The sequence below is a fragment of the Corvus brachyrhynchos genome, unplaced genomic scaffold, assembly GCF_000691975.1.
Source record: "Corvus brachyrhynchos isolate BGI_N302 unplaced genomic scaffold, ASM69197v1 scaffold14, whole genome shotgun sequence".
Classification (NCBI taxonomy): domain Eukaryota; kingdom Metazoa; phylum Chordata; class Aves; order Passeriformes; family Corvidae; genus Corvus; species Corvus brachyrhynchos.
In genome coordinates, this window is record NW_008239110.1 from 17,489,838 (window position 1) to 17,511,572 (window position 21,735).

Consider the following 21,735-nt stretch of genomic DNA (forward strand, 5'->3'; position numbering starts at 1 on the left):
TAATGTGACATCCCACAGTTGCTTACCATGGTGTGGACCCAGATCTAGTATGAACTGGATCCTAGGAAGTGGGAAAGGGTTTTCCTGCCTGAGAAAATTATAGGTATCACTTAAGGGCTTTGCCTTCTGTTTGTAGTCTGTTTCACCTTCTTAGAACAATGTAAGAGGAAGGAAAGTGGAGTAAAAATGTTTCTATAAAATATGTAAGAAATAGAAATATATCATCATGAAAGAATGATATAAAAGAAATCAAGAAAGACATGATGATATGTCTATGCTAAATGACTTGAGAAGAAATTATATGCATAGGCCCAGTTGTCACAAGCATGTTCATACACTAGTAATTAATTGCAAACAACATAGCTACTTGTGGAAGTGAGAACAGTGAAATCAGCCTCTTAATCAGCATGTTTATGAATTTCAGTACAATTGTATAGCGTTATAGAGAAAAAGAGTGCTTTCAAAACCGTTCAGTGGTAATTTAATATTATTTTCTTTTCCTTCCTGTCCCACAGGTACTCTGTGTCTGCATGTTAACAACAATCCTAGGATGTATATTTGGCCTGAAGCCTAGCTGTTCAAAAGATGGTAAATAATATGTCTTTTATTTAGTAATATTACTGAGCAATTCCTTTTTTTTTTTCCTTTTAGTGCATAAAGTTTCATATTATCACAATGCCACCCTTCTTGCTGCAGGAAGAGGATTGCATGCACTGCTTGAAGCAATATCAGTAAGAGAGGAATAAAAATACCAGAAAATAAACCTCAGGTGTACTCAATTCTTGTGTGTACTCATTTGAGAGGTAGAGATCCTGGTACTCAGTGTCTGGTCTGGCAGCTTCCATGTATCCCAACTTTCACTGTGGTGATGTCACATGGCTGGCTTTTCTCAGCTCACCATTAAAAAAAAACAAAGCAACAAAACGCAACAACTTCTATTTCATGTTGTCCTGGAACATTTGTTTTTCATCTTTTCCAGTCAATTATGGATGAAAAAAAAGTTATTTTTTTACTGGTTAGAATTGTAGCCTGAAAACATTCCTTGTGGAATTCCTCTGTCTATTTTCTGTCCTGAAAAATATGTGGTTTTTTCAATGGTGAAGTTTCTTCAGGTAGAAGGTTACGAAAGATTTTTTTTTTTTAAAGAAAAAAAAATAGGGAACAACTATGAAGAATAATTTTGAAGTTGAACAAACAATGACTTTTAACAGAAGTTCAGTTTATAAAACTTCTATTATAATATATATAGGTTTCTTCTCATTTTATTACAGCTTTGCAGTATTGGTTCATTATTATCTCATTTTCCTCATATCACACACCTCAAGATTCTTCAGAAGAGGAGCCAAATGATGGAGGATTTACCTCACTCCCTTCTGGTGATTAGACAGTGTGACGAAATTCTTAAGTTTTGTTAATCCTTCACATCACCAGTTTCTGGTTGGTTGGGTTTTTTTTGGTGGTTGTTTTTTGATTTGTTTTTGTTGTTTTTTTGGGGTGGGAGTGGGGAGTATTCCCCTGCCCTCAGCAACCCCCGTCTAATAGAAGAATGCTATGTCTTTTTTTCTTTTTTTCATATTAAAATTGAGCAAAAAATAAACCAGTGAGCAGTATACTCAAGTTTGTATCTCTTGTGTCTGCTTTGGAACACCCCGCTTTTTGTCTTGAGATCTTGCATATTCTGAGTGACTGTACTCACATCTTCCTGTGACACAGAAAGGCAAGGACAGTCACAACTAGAATTGTAGTTTTTTATTTAATTTGTTTCTGCTGTACAGAAACACCATGTTCCTCCTAAAACAGAACAGAACTCTTTGTTCAATATGATGAAAAAATATTTTTGTTCCGTAAGAAGAAATAAGCATTTGGTTGGAACAAGACTTTCCTTTGGCTGTCACTGTTTTTGCAGCCATGCTGTAAGTTGTGGAATGGCCAAGTGTGTCATTTCACACGCTGACTGTACTAGCTTCTTTTGCATGTTGACTGATTTGGGCTCAGCCACTGACATCTAACACTATCCAATATTACAGTGAAAACCTGCAAAGGTCGTTGCTTTGAAAGGACCTTTGGAAGCTGCCGTTGTGATAAAGATTGTGTCAAGCTTGGAAACTGCTGCTTAGATTACCAGGAAACATGTATACAACCAGGTAAGGATGGAAAAAAGCTGAGGGAGCAATCTCTCCTGTTCTTTGACAAGGGACAGCTCAGCATATGTGAGTACTGTTGTGGTCAGGACTTACTTCAGATGGGCTGTGAGAATAAAGTGAGGCTACTGAACAGCAGAGTGGTTCTGATGCCACTCATCTCCCCCTTTTTGTGCTCTCTGTGTTGCATTCCTGGGTGGAGTTGCAGTGGTGATGGTAGTACTGGGGACTCCTGTGGAAACATCAGGGCTCTGGTACAGCTGCTGTTTCACACAAACAAAGCTTGGGTTTCACCCAGCTGGACTACTTAGGAGCTGACATAGCCAGTAGGCTGGCTTTCCCTGAGGAGAGACACTGCAACAGACTGTGCTGCTGCCCTCCCCCTTGGAAGGAGGAGGAACAACAACAAATGGAGGTCTTAGACAGCTGTTTGTTCTCTGGTGGTGAGACAACAGTGATCTGCATTGTTCCTGGCATCAGGGATAACTCCTACGTCCTTGGGCAAGCCTGGAATAGAAGTGCATTCTGCATATTGCATTTGTCTACCATTGCCTGAGTGAAAAGGGGGAAGGACAGAGCATCTCTGTGAGAGCCGCCATCTCTCCTTACCCAGCTGCTCAGGCCCTCTGCCTTGTAACTCCCCAGCCTGAGTGTGAAGCAAGGATCATGAGCACGAGTCAAGGCAGGACAACAAAACAGATTGCACTGGTGAAGGATTGCGAAATGAGAAGCAGCTGCCATGAGTTGCCAGAAGGCAAAGGTCAGATAGGCAAATGTGTGAAAAATATGTTGGGAAAATCTCACAGGGAAAGGTGTTAGTGCGGGTAGAACACCAAGGACAGAACTCGACTATTTTATCTACTTTGGTTTTGCCTTAATGCTTCAAATGCAGCATTCCTTTCAGATAACATTTTTTCTTCTCACTCCTCTTTAAATGCATTTGATTAATGTCTGGATGAGGTCACATTGATACATTTAAAATTCCAATGTGGACTTTGAAAACCAAAAAAATTAAACTGAGCTCAGATCCCTGCTTCAATTGACTGCTGTTGAAAGGTCAGGTTACACATACATAGTTGATATATCCAGGTACATAGTCACATGGGTTTTACTCTGTTTTATTACATCACTCCCCTTGTGGATAAAGATTTTTTAAAAACAAACTGGAGAGTCTGTCTTAGCACTAAGAATGCAAATGAATTGATTGATGGTGTTTGTTTTTTTTTTTTAAATCAGCCTTAACATCAGTGGAGAATCAAGTAGCATCATGTAACTAGAACCATAATAGATTCTTCTCTCTCTCATGGAAGTAAAGATCTATTTGATATTAATGGAATTACTGAAATACAGTAATCTGAAAGTGAGTTTAACTTCCTGGCAATGCTTTTAGGGATTTCTAATTGCTTGTCATGTATGAAAATCATTGAGTGTTCTCTGTTCAAACATTTAGATTTGGCTTCCATGTTAAGATCTTCACTTAAGTGTCACTCAACTGGTAAATTCACTTGTGTTTGTCCTCATTGAATGTAAAGGATTTATTTGTGCTTATGACTGATAACAAAATCACAGAGTTACAGAATATGCTGAGTTGGAAGGGACCCATCAGCATCATAAAGTCCAACTCCTGGCCCTGCACAGGACACCCCAAGAGTCACACCATGTGCCTGAGAGTGTTGTCCAAATGCTTTTTGAACTTGGTCACCGCTTCCCTGGAGAGCCTTTTCCAGTGCCCAGCCAGCTTCTGGGTGAAAAATCTTTTCCTGATACCTAACCTAAAATTCACCTGGCTCAGCTTCATGCTCTTTCCTTGAGCCCTGTCACTGTTCATGAGAGTGAAGAGATTGGTACCTGCCTCTGTCCTTCCCCTTGTGAGGATGTTGAAGACTGTAATGGGGCTTTACCTCAGTCTCCTCTTCTCCAGGCTGAACAGACCAAGTGACCTCAGCTGCTCCTCATACACTTTCCCCTCCAGACCTTTCACCATCCTCATGGCCCTCCTTTGGACACTCTCTAATAGTTTAATGTCTTTCTGACATTGTGGCACCGAAAACTGCCCCCAGCACTCGAGGTGAGGCTGCCCCAGTGCAGAGCAGAGTGGGACAATCCCCTCCCTTGCCCAGTTGGCGATGCTGTGCCTGATGCCCCCCCAGGACAGGGCTGGCCCTCCTGGCTGCCAGGGCACTGCTGGCTCATGTTCAACCAGGACATCCAGGTCTTCAGATGATACAATGTAATGGAGTATGCCATTCAGAGAAACCAGCGTTGTTCTCTAATAAAGTCAGCGGTGGAGCTGAAGTCAGTAGGTCTTCCTGTGAGCTTAAGTATCGAGTCTTAAATAGTGGTAGTGATGCCTGTGCCTAAGAGGTGCTGAACGAGGCTGGAGTGTCTGATGATGACTGGTAAAATATATTGTGACTTCAAATGCAAGTCAGAATAAGTTAGTGCTGCTCAGTGTTTTCTAGGCATTCCAAATTCAGACTCAATTTGGTTTTTTTTTTCTGGGGGAGTTTTTTGGAAACTTTTATATAGTATGATCTTACTAGATTAAACCCACATAAATTACCATATTTCAGGAGATCTTTAAAAAGGATTCTTTCTGATCTGTGATATTTATACCCATATGCTGCATAGTTGTATTCAGATGACTATGCTCTTGGATACCTAGTCATGGGTGTTTCCATTTCCTGAAGTGCCGAAGTTTGTGATGCTATGCATGTATGAGATAACTCATCATCTCTATTACACATGAGGACTGTTCCTCAGTGAGTAAAGATTTGAGACTGAACTTAACACTTGGTTTATTAGTTCTGGACTTACAGCAGTATTAATCATTGTGCTGTCCTTCTCTCTCACCCATTTTTTAGCCCACATATGGACCTGCAATAAATTCAGGTGTGGAGAAAAGAGGCGACCAGAATATCGTTGTTCCTGTTCAGATGATTGTGTGGAAAGCAAAGATTGCTGTGTCAATTATCAAGCTGTTTGTAAAGGTAAATATTATCAACAAATTACTACCATCTTTCATATGTACCCATAGTTGGATAAAAGGAGCAAGAACATAATATGACTTTAAAAGCATCCGGTAAAATGAAAAAAACCTTGTATGTGTCAGTAAGAATGTACTGTCTTAAACAAATGAGTGCAATTTATTTTTTTAAGGAGAGGCAAGCTGGGTTGAAGAAGAGTGTGAGGACATTACTGAACCTCAGTGTCCAAAAGGGTGAGGAAATTGTATATTTGCATAGCTCTGCTCTTTGCTTGCATTTCATTTTTGAGATTGTTTTCCCTGCTGTGCCTTCCTGGGACCTGCTTTACACAGTAAAAGTAGCTGCCAGACAGAGAGGAACACCTGTTCAGCCAGCATTTGGTGGTGCTTACTAACACATCAGGTTGCTCTATCCCAGCACTTGCTTGACTTGCAAGACATGCCTCTTCCTCAACCCTGCTGTGTCTCACAGACGTGTGTGCCCTGGGCACCTCTGCCTGGTTGCCAGCTGTATTATTGACCTACATGTGCTACAATACCCACCATCCCAAATATTTTGGGACCCATCCAGCAATCTTAGACTCCTGAGATTGCTTCCCTCCTTTGTCACTTTAAAAGACCTTTCCAATAGCGTGCATTTTCCAGCCTCAAAACTGCAAAATATGGGCAGATTGCTGTTCCAGCTCCACCAGCAGTGGGACAACACTATTTGCAAGCTGTCTGAATTACTTTCTTTAAAAGGTGTAAAGTGCCATGGGATCCTTGTATTCTCTGGCTCAGCTCCACATTGGGCCTGTTCCTGCAAGTTATGTATACACTGTGAGGAATGACTCATGTAGTTTATGGCATCAGCACTCAGGCTTGAATAGTACAGCAAAGCTCCCAGCCAGGAAAAAAAGCCTGTATTTCTTGAACTGTTTTTCCTGTGGGATCTTCAAATTAACTTCATAGCTGAAGTTGACTATAAACTATGATTGTATATCTAAGCTATCAATAGAAGTGACTTAAATTCTTGATTGAAATATGTTCCACTAGTAAATACTTGCTAGATATGTTATGGGATAAGTTGAATTCAATTATGTTCTTGTCTGACAAGTATCAAAAAAATCAGACCTATTTTATTTTGGTTTTGAAATTATAGTGCGATGGGATATTTCTAGTAAAGTAAAACCATTTTATTTTGTTCTTATGTCATTACTTTTTTGAATTAAGATATTTAAATCATGCTATATTTATTCATTGGAGTTATAATGTCAAACAAAATACATAACTTTTTGGAATATTTCATACCAACTGAGTACCCTTCATTCTGGTTCAGAGCACTAACAGATGCTGACATGTCAGAACCTTCTTCAGGACAGAAACAGAAGCTTCTGTCCAGCTTGTAGTCCAAGTCCCCAGTAATCCCCTATGGAGGAAGGTGATAGCCAGGATGTTCTTGAAGTTTTTCTCATTAACTTTTGTTCTGAGTTCAGGAGCCATTTGGGACTTTGTGCTGGGAACTGAGTTTAGGATGCTGATTTCCCTAATGCAAGGTTAGGAAGCGTTGCCCCCAAGAGGTTGGTAAACAAACAAGTCTTGTGCAGATCCACAGTCAAAGTTATTGACACAAATGCCGTAGGGCAACTCCTGTGGGTTAACTTGTTTTCAGGGTTTTTTGTTTGTTTTTTCTGTTCAGCTCATGAAAGGGATACATAGTTACTCTTCTAAAATTGTTTTAATCCTGGTAAACCCCAAAATGTTGCAATAAAACCCAGCCCAGGAAAGGGTGATATGTGGTCAAAGTTGAATCAAGCAGTGTTGACTGAAGTCTCATCTCCGACTATTAACACACAAGCCTCTCCCGAAAGTCACAACTCTGTAAACAATCCACTTCTTCCTATGCTGTGTGGTAGGCAGGAGTGCAGGTGACTTTAGTTGCAGTATTAATTTTGAGACTTCAGGATAGCAGATATTTTGTGGGTTCAGGTTGCTGGTTTTATTCTGTTTTAATTTTAGCTGTGTTTTAGCCGTTCCTGTGGTGCAGAATAGACAAAAGACTACTCAGCATTCGATGAGGTGCTTAATGTGAGAAATCCCACTGATTTCAATGAGACTGATCAACTGCTTAAAATTAAGTACACACCTAAGTCTTTCCAAAACTGGGTTTTATGTTGCTTAATAGGGTTATAAAGTTAATAGGCTGTAAGATCTGAGGAGTGATCTAGTCTTCCTGCTGCTCTAGGAGTGAAATAATACTCAGACAATTCAAACCTACTCAAGCAGTTTATCCTAGTACTTACATAGATGGCTTTACTGATGTCTTTTTGTCCTCATGTCTTTTTCTGTACTTCAGGCCTATTACTACTTGTTCTATCTTCATTGAGTTGGAAGAGCATCTGATTCCTTTCCTCTTTGCTGATCTCTCTGTATACCTGGAGGTTGCTCTTATGCCTTCTGTTGAGGCTTTCTGTACATTTAGTGGGACAGAAAGCTGTTCATCTGTGCTTTATGGCTGTATATAGGCAGTAGTGTATGAGTGTGTGTGGGATAGGAAGTTTTCTGTGTACTTCGTTAAGCTTTGCAAGGGAACTTTCTTTTCCTTCTATTTTGTTTTCTTTTTCTTTTAATTATGGTCTAACCTGCCTGCAGTGAGGTAGGTCAACTTGGCAATGTGTTCCATGGTTCTGGGCTCTTGATCATCCAGACTGTGAACCTACTAGACCACAGCAAGCCTGTGTTGCCTGCATAATGTTTCCATAGAAGCCGGTTTATAGGAGGGGATAATTGCTACTGCATTTCCTTCAGTTTGGAGTCAGGATGTGACTGTGGCACACCTATTTATCCAAGAGCTGTGAAACACGCTCATCTTACTGTTTGGACACAGCCAGCATGAATCACTGGCAGGACCACAACTTGAGCCTCCCAGGCTTGGTTGCTCATGACAGCCCATTTCTGAAGTAGCAAGTGCAGTCTTGGCTACTGGCAGGAGAAATGCATGGAAGTGGCAGATATACCTCGGAATGGAGCTTGGGTCAGTTTGCCTGGGGAATTTACTGGAGCTGTTCCAAAGGCAGTGCAGTTTAACATGGTCTGTCACACTTTGCTTCCCTGAGCACCAGGGCAGACCACTAAATAAATGAGTTTTGGCGTGTGTAGAGTATACAAAAAAGTGAAATGGCCAGTTGCCCTCATTGTGGCAATGGCCTATTTTGCCAAGTTTAATTTTACATGTGCGAAGGGGTCTGTAGCTAGATTTGCAGACAACCAAAACATGTATTTAACAGTTGGTTTACTTGTAAATGCCAAACCAGAAACAGCTGCGTAAAGTCCCTTTCTAAGTGGTTGTTTTAAGTTTGGTGGGGTTTTCTGGTTTTGGTTTGGTTTTTTTTCTTTTTTAGGTTAGACTTGTTGGTAAGTAATATTGAACAGCCTTTGCCTCAAGGTTCATATTTCATTGCACAGAATTTTGCAGTGAAGATTTTTAGACCTCTACATTGAAGTGAATCAATTTATTGAGCAGGAAGGGGCATGGAGAAGGTATTTTCAAAACTTGCAGAGATCAGAATATGTGGTGCAAAAAAATACTTGTAATATGGGTGAAGGTAGTGCATAAAGTTTCCTTACTCTGTTCTGCCCAAGGGCTTTAGTTTTGACCTAAAAATCATTAATTTCTTGTTCCCACTTGTGCCATATGAATTAAAAAGCAGGCTACAAAAATACATCTTAGAAATGCATTTAAAAATGCATTTAAAAGTCTTATTCTGTCTGGGGTGTAGGGTAGGCTATGTAACAGTTCGGACTAATGAAATCCTTTCGGCTGAACAGTTGTCCAAATTGTTGATTAAAATTTTCTTAGGATAGACATGTTTTGGTTGCCTGATTATTCTTTAGTTTGTTTGACTGACACACAGCTTATAAATGTTTCATTTGTAAATGACTGTTTGGATTTTTTTGTGGGGTACATCACTAAAGAAATTGTCAACAGTTTATAAATAATATTTGTCTTCTATCCTCACTGTTTTATTTTTGGAAACTAAAGTATAACAAAGTTAAAAAAAAAAAGGCATTTTAATTTTACAGTTTGTAAATATAAAAAGGGAAAATGAGCTTGCAGTTAACACATAAAATATATTCAATTGTATTATGAAATTCCATATTTTCAGTAGTTATTGCTGCACAGCAGTGATTTTTTTTTTTTTTTCCAGTCTCACATGCCCTCATGTCTATAGGTCAAACACAGGGTATGTTTTCTTCAAGGAAGAAGTTACTGATGTTACAGAAGTTACTATTCCTGTCTGTGATGCAATGTTTTAAGTACTTACAGTTGGAGAGAAGTTGTTTGAACAGGGCTGAATCTGGGAACAAGTCAAGACTGGAAAACGTAGGTCCTGTGGAGACTGTAAGGGGAGAATTTATTTGTGTTGGTTCCAGTGAAATCAGTTTCTGAATTTATCCGTCAAATTCTGGCAGAAATGCTATTACAGTGTTTCCAGTCGCAGGGCCATATTTTGAGTTTGGAGATTGGTGGTACGTCTGGAGCAGGAAGCAAGTTCTTTTTGGTTAGATAATCTTTGTAAGATGAAAGGAAGAGTATGTGTTTTATTTGCTGATTTAACAGACCCTGTACATTAGACTTGCTTACAGTTCTCTGCACTGTATATATATAAAAAGGAATCCTTTTTTTCAGCTAGGTTACAGGTTGTTCAGGAGCAAAGTGAATAAAGGAAAGTTTGGCTTTACATTGCCTTCTTTCCCTGCTCTTACATTGGGGTGGGAGAGTGGGGTTGGAGGGGCTGAATGTTGCTTCAGTGGGACTGATTTCAAGATAAGGAGTACCAAACCTACCAGATGGATCATCTGAGCATCTTGACTTGTTCTTCACTTTATGGGTGTGTTTGAAATCAGACCTTGACATGGCTTTTCTGTGCATGCCCCACTGCAAACCTCAGCTTCTTTGGGCAGGGTTTGCTCTGCCAGCCTTCAACCCGATGGCTTGTGTGCTCACCACTGTGCCAGCCTGCAAACCCTCCTGCTTAGGAGGACTTCCTCGGCCTGGTTTATAGCCCCATAATGAACATTCCCACTGTTTGGGGGAAACTTTCTTGAAATTAGTGATAGGAAACTGTTTCTCAGAGACTGTCTTTTAATATTCAATTTCTATTTGTTCAGATTTACCAAGTCTCCAGTATTACTATTTTCATTGGATGGCTTCAGAGCAGAATATTTGCAGACTTGGGGTGGCCTTCTACCTGTTATTAGCAAATTACGTGAGTAGTTTCTTTGTCTAAGAAATATTATGACGTCTTACCTGAAAAAACATGGATGCAGCTTTGCTCACTCTTTAAAATCCTCACTCTTCTGCCATGAATGTGGAAGTTGTTGCCCTAAAGAACACCCATGCACAGGGAAGTGAGGTGTGGGAGAGTGGAAGGGCAAGAAAGAGAGATGGCATGAGGAAGGGGCCCTTTCGATTTTCAGTGAAATCTTATAAATGATAGCCCCTGTTATATTTAGGAGGTGGATGGTTTTTGCTGTGAGATTACTTAATTTCTTCAAAATAGAAGTAGATTCTTTTTACTCTATAATGCATATCATCTCATATTTAGGTGGAATGGCTTTGGAAAATGGAAAGAAAGATAAAAAGCATTTGATTATATTTGGAAAAAGTAGACAGAGAAGGAAGAGACTAAGAAGAGATGATATACAAGGGCTGGTAGAAATATGATGCATCCAAGAAAGCCTTAATTTAACAAACATTTCCAGAGGAAATATTCCCCAGCTTTTTTAGTGTCTTACTTGATTTTGTAGTGTCTAAATAATTTTAGTTACTTTTCCTGTTTCTGTTTTGGCTGTGGTCTGTAGAAAACTGATGGTATTTCTTGTCTGAAAAATACGCCAATCTTCTTGACATTCATAAATTACTACCTGGGGTGCCTGGTTTCAGTTTGACTAAAAATAAATCAGTAAAAATACTTGCTTTTTTTTTACAGTGGTTGTTACAACTTGATGTGTTCCAGAGCATAACAATTCGCAGATGTATTTGAGGTTTTGGTTTCTTTTTAATTTTGTTCCATGCTAGAATAAAATGAGGCACTTGCAAAGTTTTCATTAGATGCAGTTATAAAAAATTTAAACTGGAGAAGGCTTCTGGGACATTTCTAGGAGAGGCTGGCTAGTACAAATTATTCTAGCTCTGCCTGAGATACAAGACAGCAGTGTCACAAAGCATCTGTAGGGCTTCCAGTCTTCCAAATCTACTTCCCCATGTACACTTTCCTCATTCTTTGGTCTGGATAGACTGCAGTGAGGCTTCTCTCATTGACTTCTATAATAAGCTTGTATTTCTATTTGCACTGAACCCATGATAAATTCTGACCACTAAGAAACACAAATATCTTTGAATCTTCGTCAAAGTAATTTCACTTCTCCAGAACAACAAAGCTTTTGATGGTCAAAACTTACATTTTTAAAAGATTAATAATACATAAATAAAATGAGGAATAGTCTGGGGGCAAGTATTAATTCTGCATTATATTTACAGTTCTAAAGTACTCTGGAGCATTTTTTTGTAATTTGCTAGAAGGCTTTTGCAATATAATGTGCTATGGGATCTTCAGCTTTCTTCTTTTTTCCCTCATAGTAAAATAGTGGGTGAAATGCTCAGATAATGCAAATTTTCTTCAGCAAGAGAAAAACAATCTCATGAATGAAAATTGGTGTTACTGAGGTGTATATCCCATAACACTGAGGTCCTGTGGCTTCAAATCTCTGTGCTTCACGTTCCATGTGTCTAGGCACCAAAAATGCTGGAAGCAGTCATATTGTAAAGATTAACTTCTATATGAGTGAGTAAGTACTCCTGCAGGATTCTACTGTTCAGAAAAGAGTAATGAAATCTATTCCTCTGTGTAGAAAGGTAAAAATAGTGGATAAATTTCTTGACTATTGCTGAAAATTTGTATTAAACAATTTTGGAGTTCCTAACTATCCATTCATAAGACTATTCAATTTTCAAAAAGAGGGTAAGAATGACAGCATTTACAAAGCAGTGAACAGCTGCTCATATTCAGTAACTTACTGGACTGCCTGGTTCTGCATTAAATTAGAACTGTGCTAAATGCCTGGATTTTCATCTTTAAAGCATTTGATGACAAGTTCAGAATTCTGATAGATAAAAATATTTCCATTATTTGGTTCAGTTAATTCAGCCATGCTTACAGTGACATTCTGGTGTCTCCTTGGAGAAATCTGTCAGAGTAGATGCCTGTAAGGCTATCATAATTTCACTTTTACCAAGTTTTATTATACATTTGCTCTCCCTGCTATTTGAAAGATGGACAATTCTGCGTAGAGCTGAGGGATTTTAGTGAACCCAGGAATAATCTTACTGTGTGCATGTGGTACTCAGAGAAGACATTTTCATATACAATTATGCTGTGATATTTTAAGTTTTAGATAAATGATCCTTTTGTCTTAAATCATCTTTAGCTAAGGCAACAAGCCAAAGAGAATAAAGACAACTCTTATGGAAAGTGCTAGCAAAAAGTCCTTAGGATTTTTGGCAAAACCTTAGAAGTGTGTTTTTCTATTACTTTTAAAAAGCAAAACAAAACAAAATACAACCTCCCCAGCCACCCACACAAGAAACCTAAGATTTTGGAAAACAGACTCAACAACAGATTTGGAAATTGTTGAAATGTGCTAAGTGTTTTCCTGTAGTAAAAAAAGGTACAAGTGATTATTTGTTACTACAGAACACAAGTGTGGGAGGGGATGTCTGTGTGACTTGAGAGGTTTTATTTTTCCCACCTGGCTTCTTTTTATCTGGATTAGCTCAAATTTATTATTTCAACTGAAATCTAATAAAGCCCCAATGCAATGAGTTCAAAGTGCCTTGATGCAACACTTTCTATGTTTATGGAGCCTTTAATTTCTATTTTATTTATATTATATAATTACCCAGAGTCATAGTGAAGATTGACCCAGGTGTTCTTCCTGTAGGGTCATAACTTTTGGTTCTTTAGCATCTGTTGAAACAGTTTTGGTATTTTTGTAGTTGTTAATGAAGGTGTTTTCTTTTTTTTTTTTCTTTCTGAAAATTGGGGCCCACACTTTTGCTGGTGGAAATTTAGACCTCTTAAATAAGGTTTGCTCAGTTGTTTTGGCCTTGCTAATGCCTCTTCGTACTAGCAATTACTGTACACTAATCTCCTTAAACCCATATGATTTTTATATAGAGATAAAGAAAACTTTGACATTCATCCTAGACTAAGAGTTTCTTTTTGTATTTTAAAAGCCCCACAAGCAAGAAAGGAAGACTGCAAAGTAAGTGGTGATTTGACAGATGACTCAGAGAGCCAGGCATCACTGTGTCAGTGGCCACTTTACCTCTGGGAGCACCCAGGGTTAAGTGGCTCGTTGGTCTCAAGCTGCAGACTGCACTTATTGCATACCAGCGCAGCTTTGGAAGGTGTGATTGCTTTCATTTTTCATTCTTATCTGTACATGCTTTTCACAAGGCTGTAGGTTTTGCTCGTGTGACCATTGCAGTCAGCCATTAGGCATATATAAAATTTGTGTTAATAGGCATTTAGTCAGCTTGTAAATGAATATGGGAAGATAAATTAAGTATTAAGTCCACAATTTTGAAGAGTGAAAACTTTCCGGAAATATATTTTGGCTTTATGTTTTTTTAATAGGTATACATCTTCATGAGAGAAGCTTGCAAGATTTTTATTTCAGTTATTTTGCTGACTTTCTTTGTTCCTCCCTCTAGAGAAATGTGGAACATACACTTCCAGTATGAGACCAGTGTATCCTTCAAAAACCTTTCCCAACCATTACTCCATTGTTACAGTAAGAATTCTTGTATATTATATGTTTCCACTACTACTTATCAAGTTTTCTCTGAGGCAATAGTATATTTTGATGAATTATTAAAATAATTTGATTCCCCTTTAGAGTAGGAAGAAGTATGTATTGTATTTATGTAATTTAGGTTAACAGCTATTACATACCACTACAGCTAAGTGGCCAGATCTAATGTAAGTAAATCCAGTCCTTCCAAGAGTAGCTGTGAGAAATCCCATATAGGCAAAAGTTCACACATCACTTTACAACTCCTCATTTGTGCAAATATTTCCACTAAATTGCAGTTTCTGCTCTTGGAGTGGGAGCAGCCTGACTGCTTTAAGTTGCCAACCTTATTCCACTTCTTTAAGGTAGTTTAGCATGATGCAAAGAAGACTATGAAATGAAGGGGAAGATGTGAGCAAGGAAAGATGCTTATGTTGACTCTGTGGTGGACTGTACCCAAGCCTGCATAGAAATGTCACAAAGCTGATCTTGTAAATTTGCTGCTTCTTGCATATAAGAGGAAAAAGAAAAATGGAGGTTTTCAACACAAATGCAGGGTTGGAATCCAGAAGATTATTTTGGTTTCATCATGCCACAACTAAAACTCAATCAAATACTAGGATCTGCACTTTCTTGCCTCCCAGTTTGTCAGGGCATTTGGTGAGAAACACAGGTTCAGGAATGAGATGCGTAATTGTGTAATCCTCACAGATCTCCATGACTGAATATGCAACTAAGAGGCATTAATCATGCCCTGCAGCCATGTGAGGTGTACACTACAGAGCTTTATCTCAAATCCCCATTCTTGTGAAAAATAGAAAGGTCCTAATGGTGGTGTTGTTTTATCACTTATAAATGTAAATGTATAAAGGAGCTAGTCTGCTTAAAGATAGAGCACAAAATCTGCTAAAACTACCGAAGAACTAGTGCCTGCACCTTTTTCACTGCTCATGTAATGGTTATCCCAGCTAGAGCTTTTGCTCATGTGATGGAGGTAATTGCTTTGTCTTTGGTACTAAAGATGCAACAAATGTGTGAACTCATTTCAGTTTGATCCCAAAGGAGATTCCCTAATTTTTTAAAAATCTCATTGAGAACCAACTAAGAGTTGGAAGGCAGGGCTTGGGAGCAATGGTAGATGATGCTGCTAAACTTCAGTCCTGAACTACTAGTGGAGTAGTAGTCACCAAGAGAGTATTCAATATTTGTCTGAAGGACATGTTTGTGTAGCTGGAAGGTTTTTTTTCTTTAGAGTGTTGCAACAAGGCATACTCTCAATTACAGGGGCTGTATCCTGAATCTCATGGTATAATTGATAACAAGATGTATGACCCCAAAAGAAATGCGTCTTTCACCCTTAGAAATAAGGAGAAGTTTGATCCACAGTGGTACCAAGGCCAGCCTGTAAGTATTAATACCCTTCTGAGAATGTACATCACCCTGTTATGTTATGTAGTATTGCTTGGATGCATAGTGATGTCGAAAGAGTACAGAGGGTACTTCTAAGTCAGCCAAGAAGCATTACTCAGTACCACCAGGAATTGCTGTACTAGAGCTGCAAAATAACAAATGAAACAAAATGTAATGGGTTTTTTTGAACTTAAATGGAATTTTCTCTAAGGAGAATGCTGGCTTAAAATAGCTAATACAGCTACCAGATTTCGGTCTGCTTTTAATATGAGTGGGCTTGCAGTTAGCTTCTCTGAGGAAATCAACAGACCAGTTAGTTTGAGCAATAAGAAGCACTAAGAAAGGTTTATGCTCTGCCCAAATTACTTGTAAGCCTAAAGTTTGTGGTTTTAGAAGGAATTGTCTCAGCTCAGTCACGCACCTATGGCAAAACTGATGAGACTACCATGAAAATGAAGTGGCAGGGAAAAATTGGAGTGAGCACTAGCCTGAAGAATAGCAAGGGAGCAAGGGACCAGATGCAATTGTTTAGTAGTGTGGGGAAGACAGGTTGGTTTTTTTTTTTTCCTTGAGGAAAGAACACACGGGTGTAGACTTTGCAGCAGTCACTGAGAAGAGAATGATATATGAAGTAGGCAGAAAACATGCAGAAGGCATAAATCTGTAAATCATGAGAGCAGCAGTAAAATCAAAAGAACTGACCAAAATGCTGTTTCCATATGCAAGAGTGTGTGGGATGTAGGTCCTTGGAATATTCCCATCCCTTCTTGTGTCACTGTTCTTGAGACAATTCCCCTTCCTGGTGTCCAACCATGGTTCTACCATTGCATTTCTACTAATGGTTCCTACCTCTGTCCTGGCTCTCTGTGGCATAGCAGCAGCAGGGATGAGAGTGTTTGCCACGAGGATTCAGGCTACAAGGTATATCTGGGCTGCAGATAGCAATGACGGGCTAGATTGACTGGAGTGCTCCATTAAACTGTCAGGTTTTGGTCTTGCTGAAGGGTGCAGAGTTGGTGAGAGTGGCAGTGGGCCTGGCAGTCTCTCAGCTGTGATGGGAACTAATGATGGCGAATGTTCTCCGGCAGATTTGGCTCACAGCCATGTACCAAGGGCTGAAAGCAGGGACGTTCTTCTGGCCTGGGTCTGACGTAGCAGTGAATGGCACCTTTCCAAACCTGTATGAAATATACAATGGGTATGTAAATGCCTGTGTCTCAAAGGAATATTTGACTTTAACGATTGCAGCAGGACAGATGCCAGAGAAAGCATATTTTTTTTTCCTACTTTTCCAAATAATTTTGTGCAGTGGGGAAAAAAAGGCTAGGATCCAATTAACTTTGTTTCAGTATAATGTAGAGTGTTTAATTATCCTTTCATTCATCAAGAAATGTTTTTATGGTAAGATGTGTAAAAATCAGCTTTAAGCATAACTAGGTTTGAAGCTCTAGTGCTTTACTCTTTCTATTTATAAAAACCTTTTGTAGTTGGTGTAGAGTATTTCAATGCAAACTTCTCATACAGTGAATGGATCAGGCTTTGATGTGATATTGTCCATGAAAACTAAAGCTTTACTGTTGACTGTGGTAAGCTGTTCCAATTTAAAATGATTTTCGTTCCAAATTATAAAATATTTCACATTAAGGCACTCATATTTTAGTCAGTGATTGCTCTTCACTGTAATTAAACATTTTCTGCTTAATGGAAATATTTATCACCATTTATTTAATAGTCTCAAATCTTGCCCAAGAATCAGGCTTCTCATTTCTATCTTAGGATCATTTTCTCTTCTTACATCCTTCATGTAGGATGGAATTTTTAATTCTTGATTTGCTACCTATATTTTTTTTCCCTAGGAACTGATGATACGCTGTTACTTGAACTTATGTTAAATATTGAATACTTATTTTGTGGGTGCCTCATTTTGTTAAAGGTCAACGTGCTTATTGTTGGTGTACTTCAGTAACTGATGGAGAAAATCTATTTTGTGACATAGTATGAGAACTTGTATTCAACCCATGTACATTTAAAATACCCAACCCCACCCATAAACCAAGACCTTTTCAAAACATAATACAGGAATGAAAACCTGCTTGTGACTTTGCACCTTGAGGCCAATTATTTGCTTTGTATAATAAGCATAAGCTCTACTGGGAGCTTTGTTCTAATCATATTACAGTCATTGGGGACAATATTCAAGGGAATTTAGCTCAGGCCATAAACTCCTATAGAGTCACAGGCAACTAGCATAGATAAATTTGCATCCTGCTAAATAGTTTGTAATATATTTGTGGGGTTTTTTTGTTTTTTTGTTTTTTTTTTTTTTTTGGTAATACATGGCTAAGAGTTTTTAGCTCTTGGAAATTCATGGCTGGTTGATACTATATTATTCTGATACAGCTCAATCCCCTTTGAAGAAAGAGTGGTGACTGTCCTTCGCTGGCTGCAGCTACCTGAAGATGAAAGGTAGGTGTACATTTGCAAGTGTGAGTTCCTGTTTGAGTGGTATTGCAATGAATTACTTTGTAAACATGATTTCTGTTTTAAACAATATCTTATGCTTTATTCTAACAATGTTAAAATATTATTTAATGCGAACTTGTTTCTATGACTGAAAGCTTTTTTAATTAAGTTTCATCTCTCCATTCAAAGTATTTTTCCTCTGAATGACAGTGTTGTTTCCAATATTTGATCTCCATTGTTGAAATATAATCTCTTCAAACTGTCTCAACATGTATGTAAAATATTACATTTTTGGTACTGTTTGATATAGACCACACTTTTACACTCTGTATTTAGAAGAACCAGATTCCTCGGGCCATAAGTTTGGACCAGTAAGCAGCGGAGTAAGTAGTTCTGTAGTTTCTTAATTTTTTTTTAAATTTTAATTTTAATTTAATTTGCTCTGACTCTGTAACTTCCATAATTCATGTTAGGTTAACTGAGATCATGTGAAGTATGCTTATTAGGAAAAAAATTTGTGAATAGATAGTCCATCCATGGTTAACATTGATATGAAGTGTGTAATAGACAGCCTATTTAGTAAGCCTTCTTTTTATTTTCTTTATTTCTATAACTTTATATTACCAAAGCGTGTTTGGGTATGTCTTGTATGTTCTTTTATCTGCTCCTACTAATGGTTCCCATTGATTTTTGGTGAGGGAGGGGAATGGGGACAGAGAATTTGTATGTGTTCCGTTTAGCAAGAACAGAGGTTTGCATAACAATGTCCCAGTTGTGGTGGTGAAGTATTCAAGTTACAGTTGTCATTCATTTCCCCTCAGCCTCTGTGCTAAGGTTAGGTGGATATTGGCTTTATCTCTCTGCAGTTACAATTTATGCCTTCTCAGAAAGAGACAGATGAAAGGAACATTGACTCCATCACAGCCTGTGATTCGTTATATAAATAAGAAGTCTTTGGGACTGCTACTGTCTTAAAAAGTACTGAATAGCTGTGAGGGATTTCTTTATTGATGTTTTTGGTTTGGGTTTTTTCCTTTTTTTTAAGCATCTGCAACTGAAATAACACATAAAAATGTATAGCTGTGTCATGGTACAATGTGGGACAGAAAAAAAAATTGGGCTAAGGGCTGTATAGTGTAGATATAGCTAGTCTTCTGTAGGTGGAGGTAACTCTGAACAATGCAGGCGATATGCAGTCTGCAGGATCTCATTTTTATTTAGCCATATTTAACAGTATTTTTAACACTGACTTTACATTCCTATTTTTGTCCTGCAGGTCATCATGGCATTACAGAGAGTGGACGAAATAGTAGGGATGCTGATGGATGGTCTAAAGCAAATGAACTTGCATAAATGCCTGAACATAATTTTTGTATCAGATCATGGTAAATTTGATTTTATAAAATATATCAGAACTTTGAAGAACTGTCTTTATAAAGTAATATTCTGAATTTATACTTGTATGTTTCTGTCAAGGTTAACACACAAGTAATACCTATAAAATATGTTTTATATTGTCAAGATGATATGAAAGATAGTCAGTGTGAGACAGTGTCAGACTATTTTATGAGGGGGTAAAGAAGTGTACAACATAGGGAGGAATTAAATAATTTTCATATTTTGTTTCTAATTCCTTTTGCAACCATTACCATATGATAAAAGAAATAGAATAAAAAAGGTGAACTGTAGACTATAGATTTCATTTCCTTCTTTCCTTTAACTACACTGCGCAGCACCAGTTTACAAACTGCTGGAGAACTGAAAATACAAAGCCATATCTTCCTTCCAACTATCACTTCCCTTATACGTTATTAGAAGGCTATGAATATGAAACTTTGATTTATTTTTCTAGCTTTTCTGTATATCTGGAATTATTTCTGTAAGTTATATATTTTACTATTTTTTTTTCTACTTCTTTGCTTGACAAACAAAATATGAGCACAAAATATTGCAAAACTCGTTGCCACAGGGAATGATGCAAGCCAAATATCTATACAGACTTAAAAAAAATTATGAATGGAGGGTAAACCTGTCAAGAATCATTAAGAGTTCAAATGCAATATGCAACTTGAAGTCCCTTTGACTTCTGAAAACTGCTAAAGAGCACTGGGAGAACAACCAGTCAATAATGCTGTGCTTATTGGGTGTTTCTCTAGATATGTTACTGAACATTATTAGGTAGGATACTGAGCTAAATTAATATTTGGTCTGACCCTTACTGCTGTTCTTAGGCTCATAAGAGTTCTTTTCCCTTTATAAAAGGAAGTTTGTCTGTTTATTAAATTGGAGAGTCTTTCTCAGCTGTGGAAATGGCTGATAGTGTTTATCTGTGTGTGGTTTTTTATCTTCTACAGGTGAGTATTGTGCTCTCCTTGGGTCAGATGCCTTGGGATTCCTGATAAAAAGCCCAAAGAAATTGCATTTCTGACTTCTGCAACTAAAGTTACACGTCTCCTTAGCAAGGCTACTCTACATTGATATTCCCATTTTAAAAGGAAATGTGTTTCCTTTTACAGGGATGGAAGTAGGGAGCTGCAGAAGAACAGTGTATCTGAACAGCTATCTGGACAATGTTCAAGATTTCATAGTTGTACCCGGTCCTGCAGCTCGCCTAAGACCTAACAATGTTCCAGATGAGTATTTCTCTTGTATGTAGTTGCTAAACTAACTTTTGTTATTTGGTTGTATGTTTTTGTACTTCACAAATACAAGCTTAGGATCCACATATTCCGTTAGTAAACTTGAGTGAGTGCCAACTAGGGACAACCTGGATAATGATGAGCAGGAAATATTGAGTAGTGTGTGCACTTGTGTTTTTAGAGACCACTTGACTTTTCAAGTCTGAAAGTATATTTGAATCCCACGGATTTATTTGTATAAATTCGCAATATTTTTGTCTTAGCAGAATGTTAGATTGGTAGCATCATTTGCATATTATTTTGAGTATTACATTTCCTAGTTATAAAAATTTGGCCTACTGGCCTGACAGTAGCTGAGTAAACTGCAAATACACATATATAATAAAACTAAGTAAAAATCAATGAGTGCTTACAAATTTTAAACTCTGATTGGTTAAGCAGTCTAATTTTAGTTAAACATTTAATGCCTGCAATTTTTGGGTACTTTTAAATGTTGACTGCAGGAGTTTTCTTCATGTTTCATAGTATTTTTTGGGTGGGTTGTGTTTCTTTTCTGTCAAGATTATTGTTCTCTCTGCCCTTTAAAACTTGTAGGCCTCAGCCCCAGTGACTAAGTCCTGTTTACTTCATTGCTTGATGCTATTCTAAACTGTTTTAAATGTTTACTTGGAGAACGTGGGAGTCAAATGCAGTTCCAGGTTCTCCCTGGAGAAAGAAGTTCAGGAAGAAGAAAAGTAGCGTATCTCCTCCTTTGGGCATGTGCACTGTTACAATGAAGTAGCATAGCTGTCTTTGTAGCACTGCATGTTATCTGTGCAGGAATTATGAATGGTTCTCTTTCCAGGGTAATCCTGTATGTACTTGAGTCAGGTATTGGATATCAGAGTCAGGACAGAGTAACTGTGAAATGTAGTGGGCCTGTGTTACACAAATTGTCAAACTACATGATGTAATGGTCCCTTTTGGCTTGAGTCTAAGCATCTGAATCTTAGCCAGCTGGTGCTTGGCTTTCTTTCTAAGGATATTTCCTAGGCAAAACTGCTGTCCTAGTGATTGCATTTGTGTCTTTTGTCTTTTTCTTTATAAATTTATTAGTGAGGAAAAATTCATCTCAACACAGCATTTAGTTGCTTCTTTTGTAAAAACTTACTTCTTGGATTATTTTTCTAACTGTGGTTAATATAGTTTGGTATTTAAGCATAGTTTAACTTTTAGCTAGTAGAATTAACTAAAGTTTAACTAATATAGTTTAAATTTA

The 21,735-nt window shown here is 37.9% G+C and overlaps 1 protein-coding gene across 1 annotated transcript in view; it reads left to right on the top strand.

Moving 5' to 3' along the window:
• Positions 1–485: 485 nt before the first annotated feature.
• The window catches only part of ENPP1 (ectonucleotide pyrophosphatase/phosphodiesterase 1), a gene marked incomplete at its 5' end in the record, with an annotated part of 37,035 nt that continues 15,785 nt past the window's right edge, over positions 486–21,735 (top strand). Inside the window, 12 exons of the mRNA XM_008637834.2 lie at positions 486–588; positions 2,028–2,144; positions 5,006–5,131; positions 5,301–5,361; positions 10,279–10,376; positions 13,886–13,965; positions 15,250–15,369; positions 16,464–16,573; positions 17,776–17,841; positions 18,149–18,221; positions 19,115–19,223; positions 20,355–20,486. Of these exons, the coding sequence (XP_008636056.2) occupies positions 486–588; positions 2,028–2,144; positions 5,006–5,131; positions 5,301–5,361; positions 10,279–10,376; positions 13,886–13,965; positions 15,250–15,369; positions 16,464–16,573; positions 17,776–17,841; positions 18,149–18,221; positions 19,115–19,223; positions 20,355–20,486 (1,195 nt within the window). The remainder of the gene's footprint in view (positions 589–2,027; positions 2,145–5,005; positions 5,132–5,300; positions 5,362–10,278; positions 10,377–13,885; positions 13,966–15,249; positions 15,370–16,463; positions 16,574–17,775; positions 17,842–18,148; positions 18,222–19,114; positions 19,224–20,354; positions 20,487–21,735) is intronic.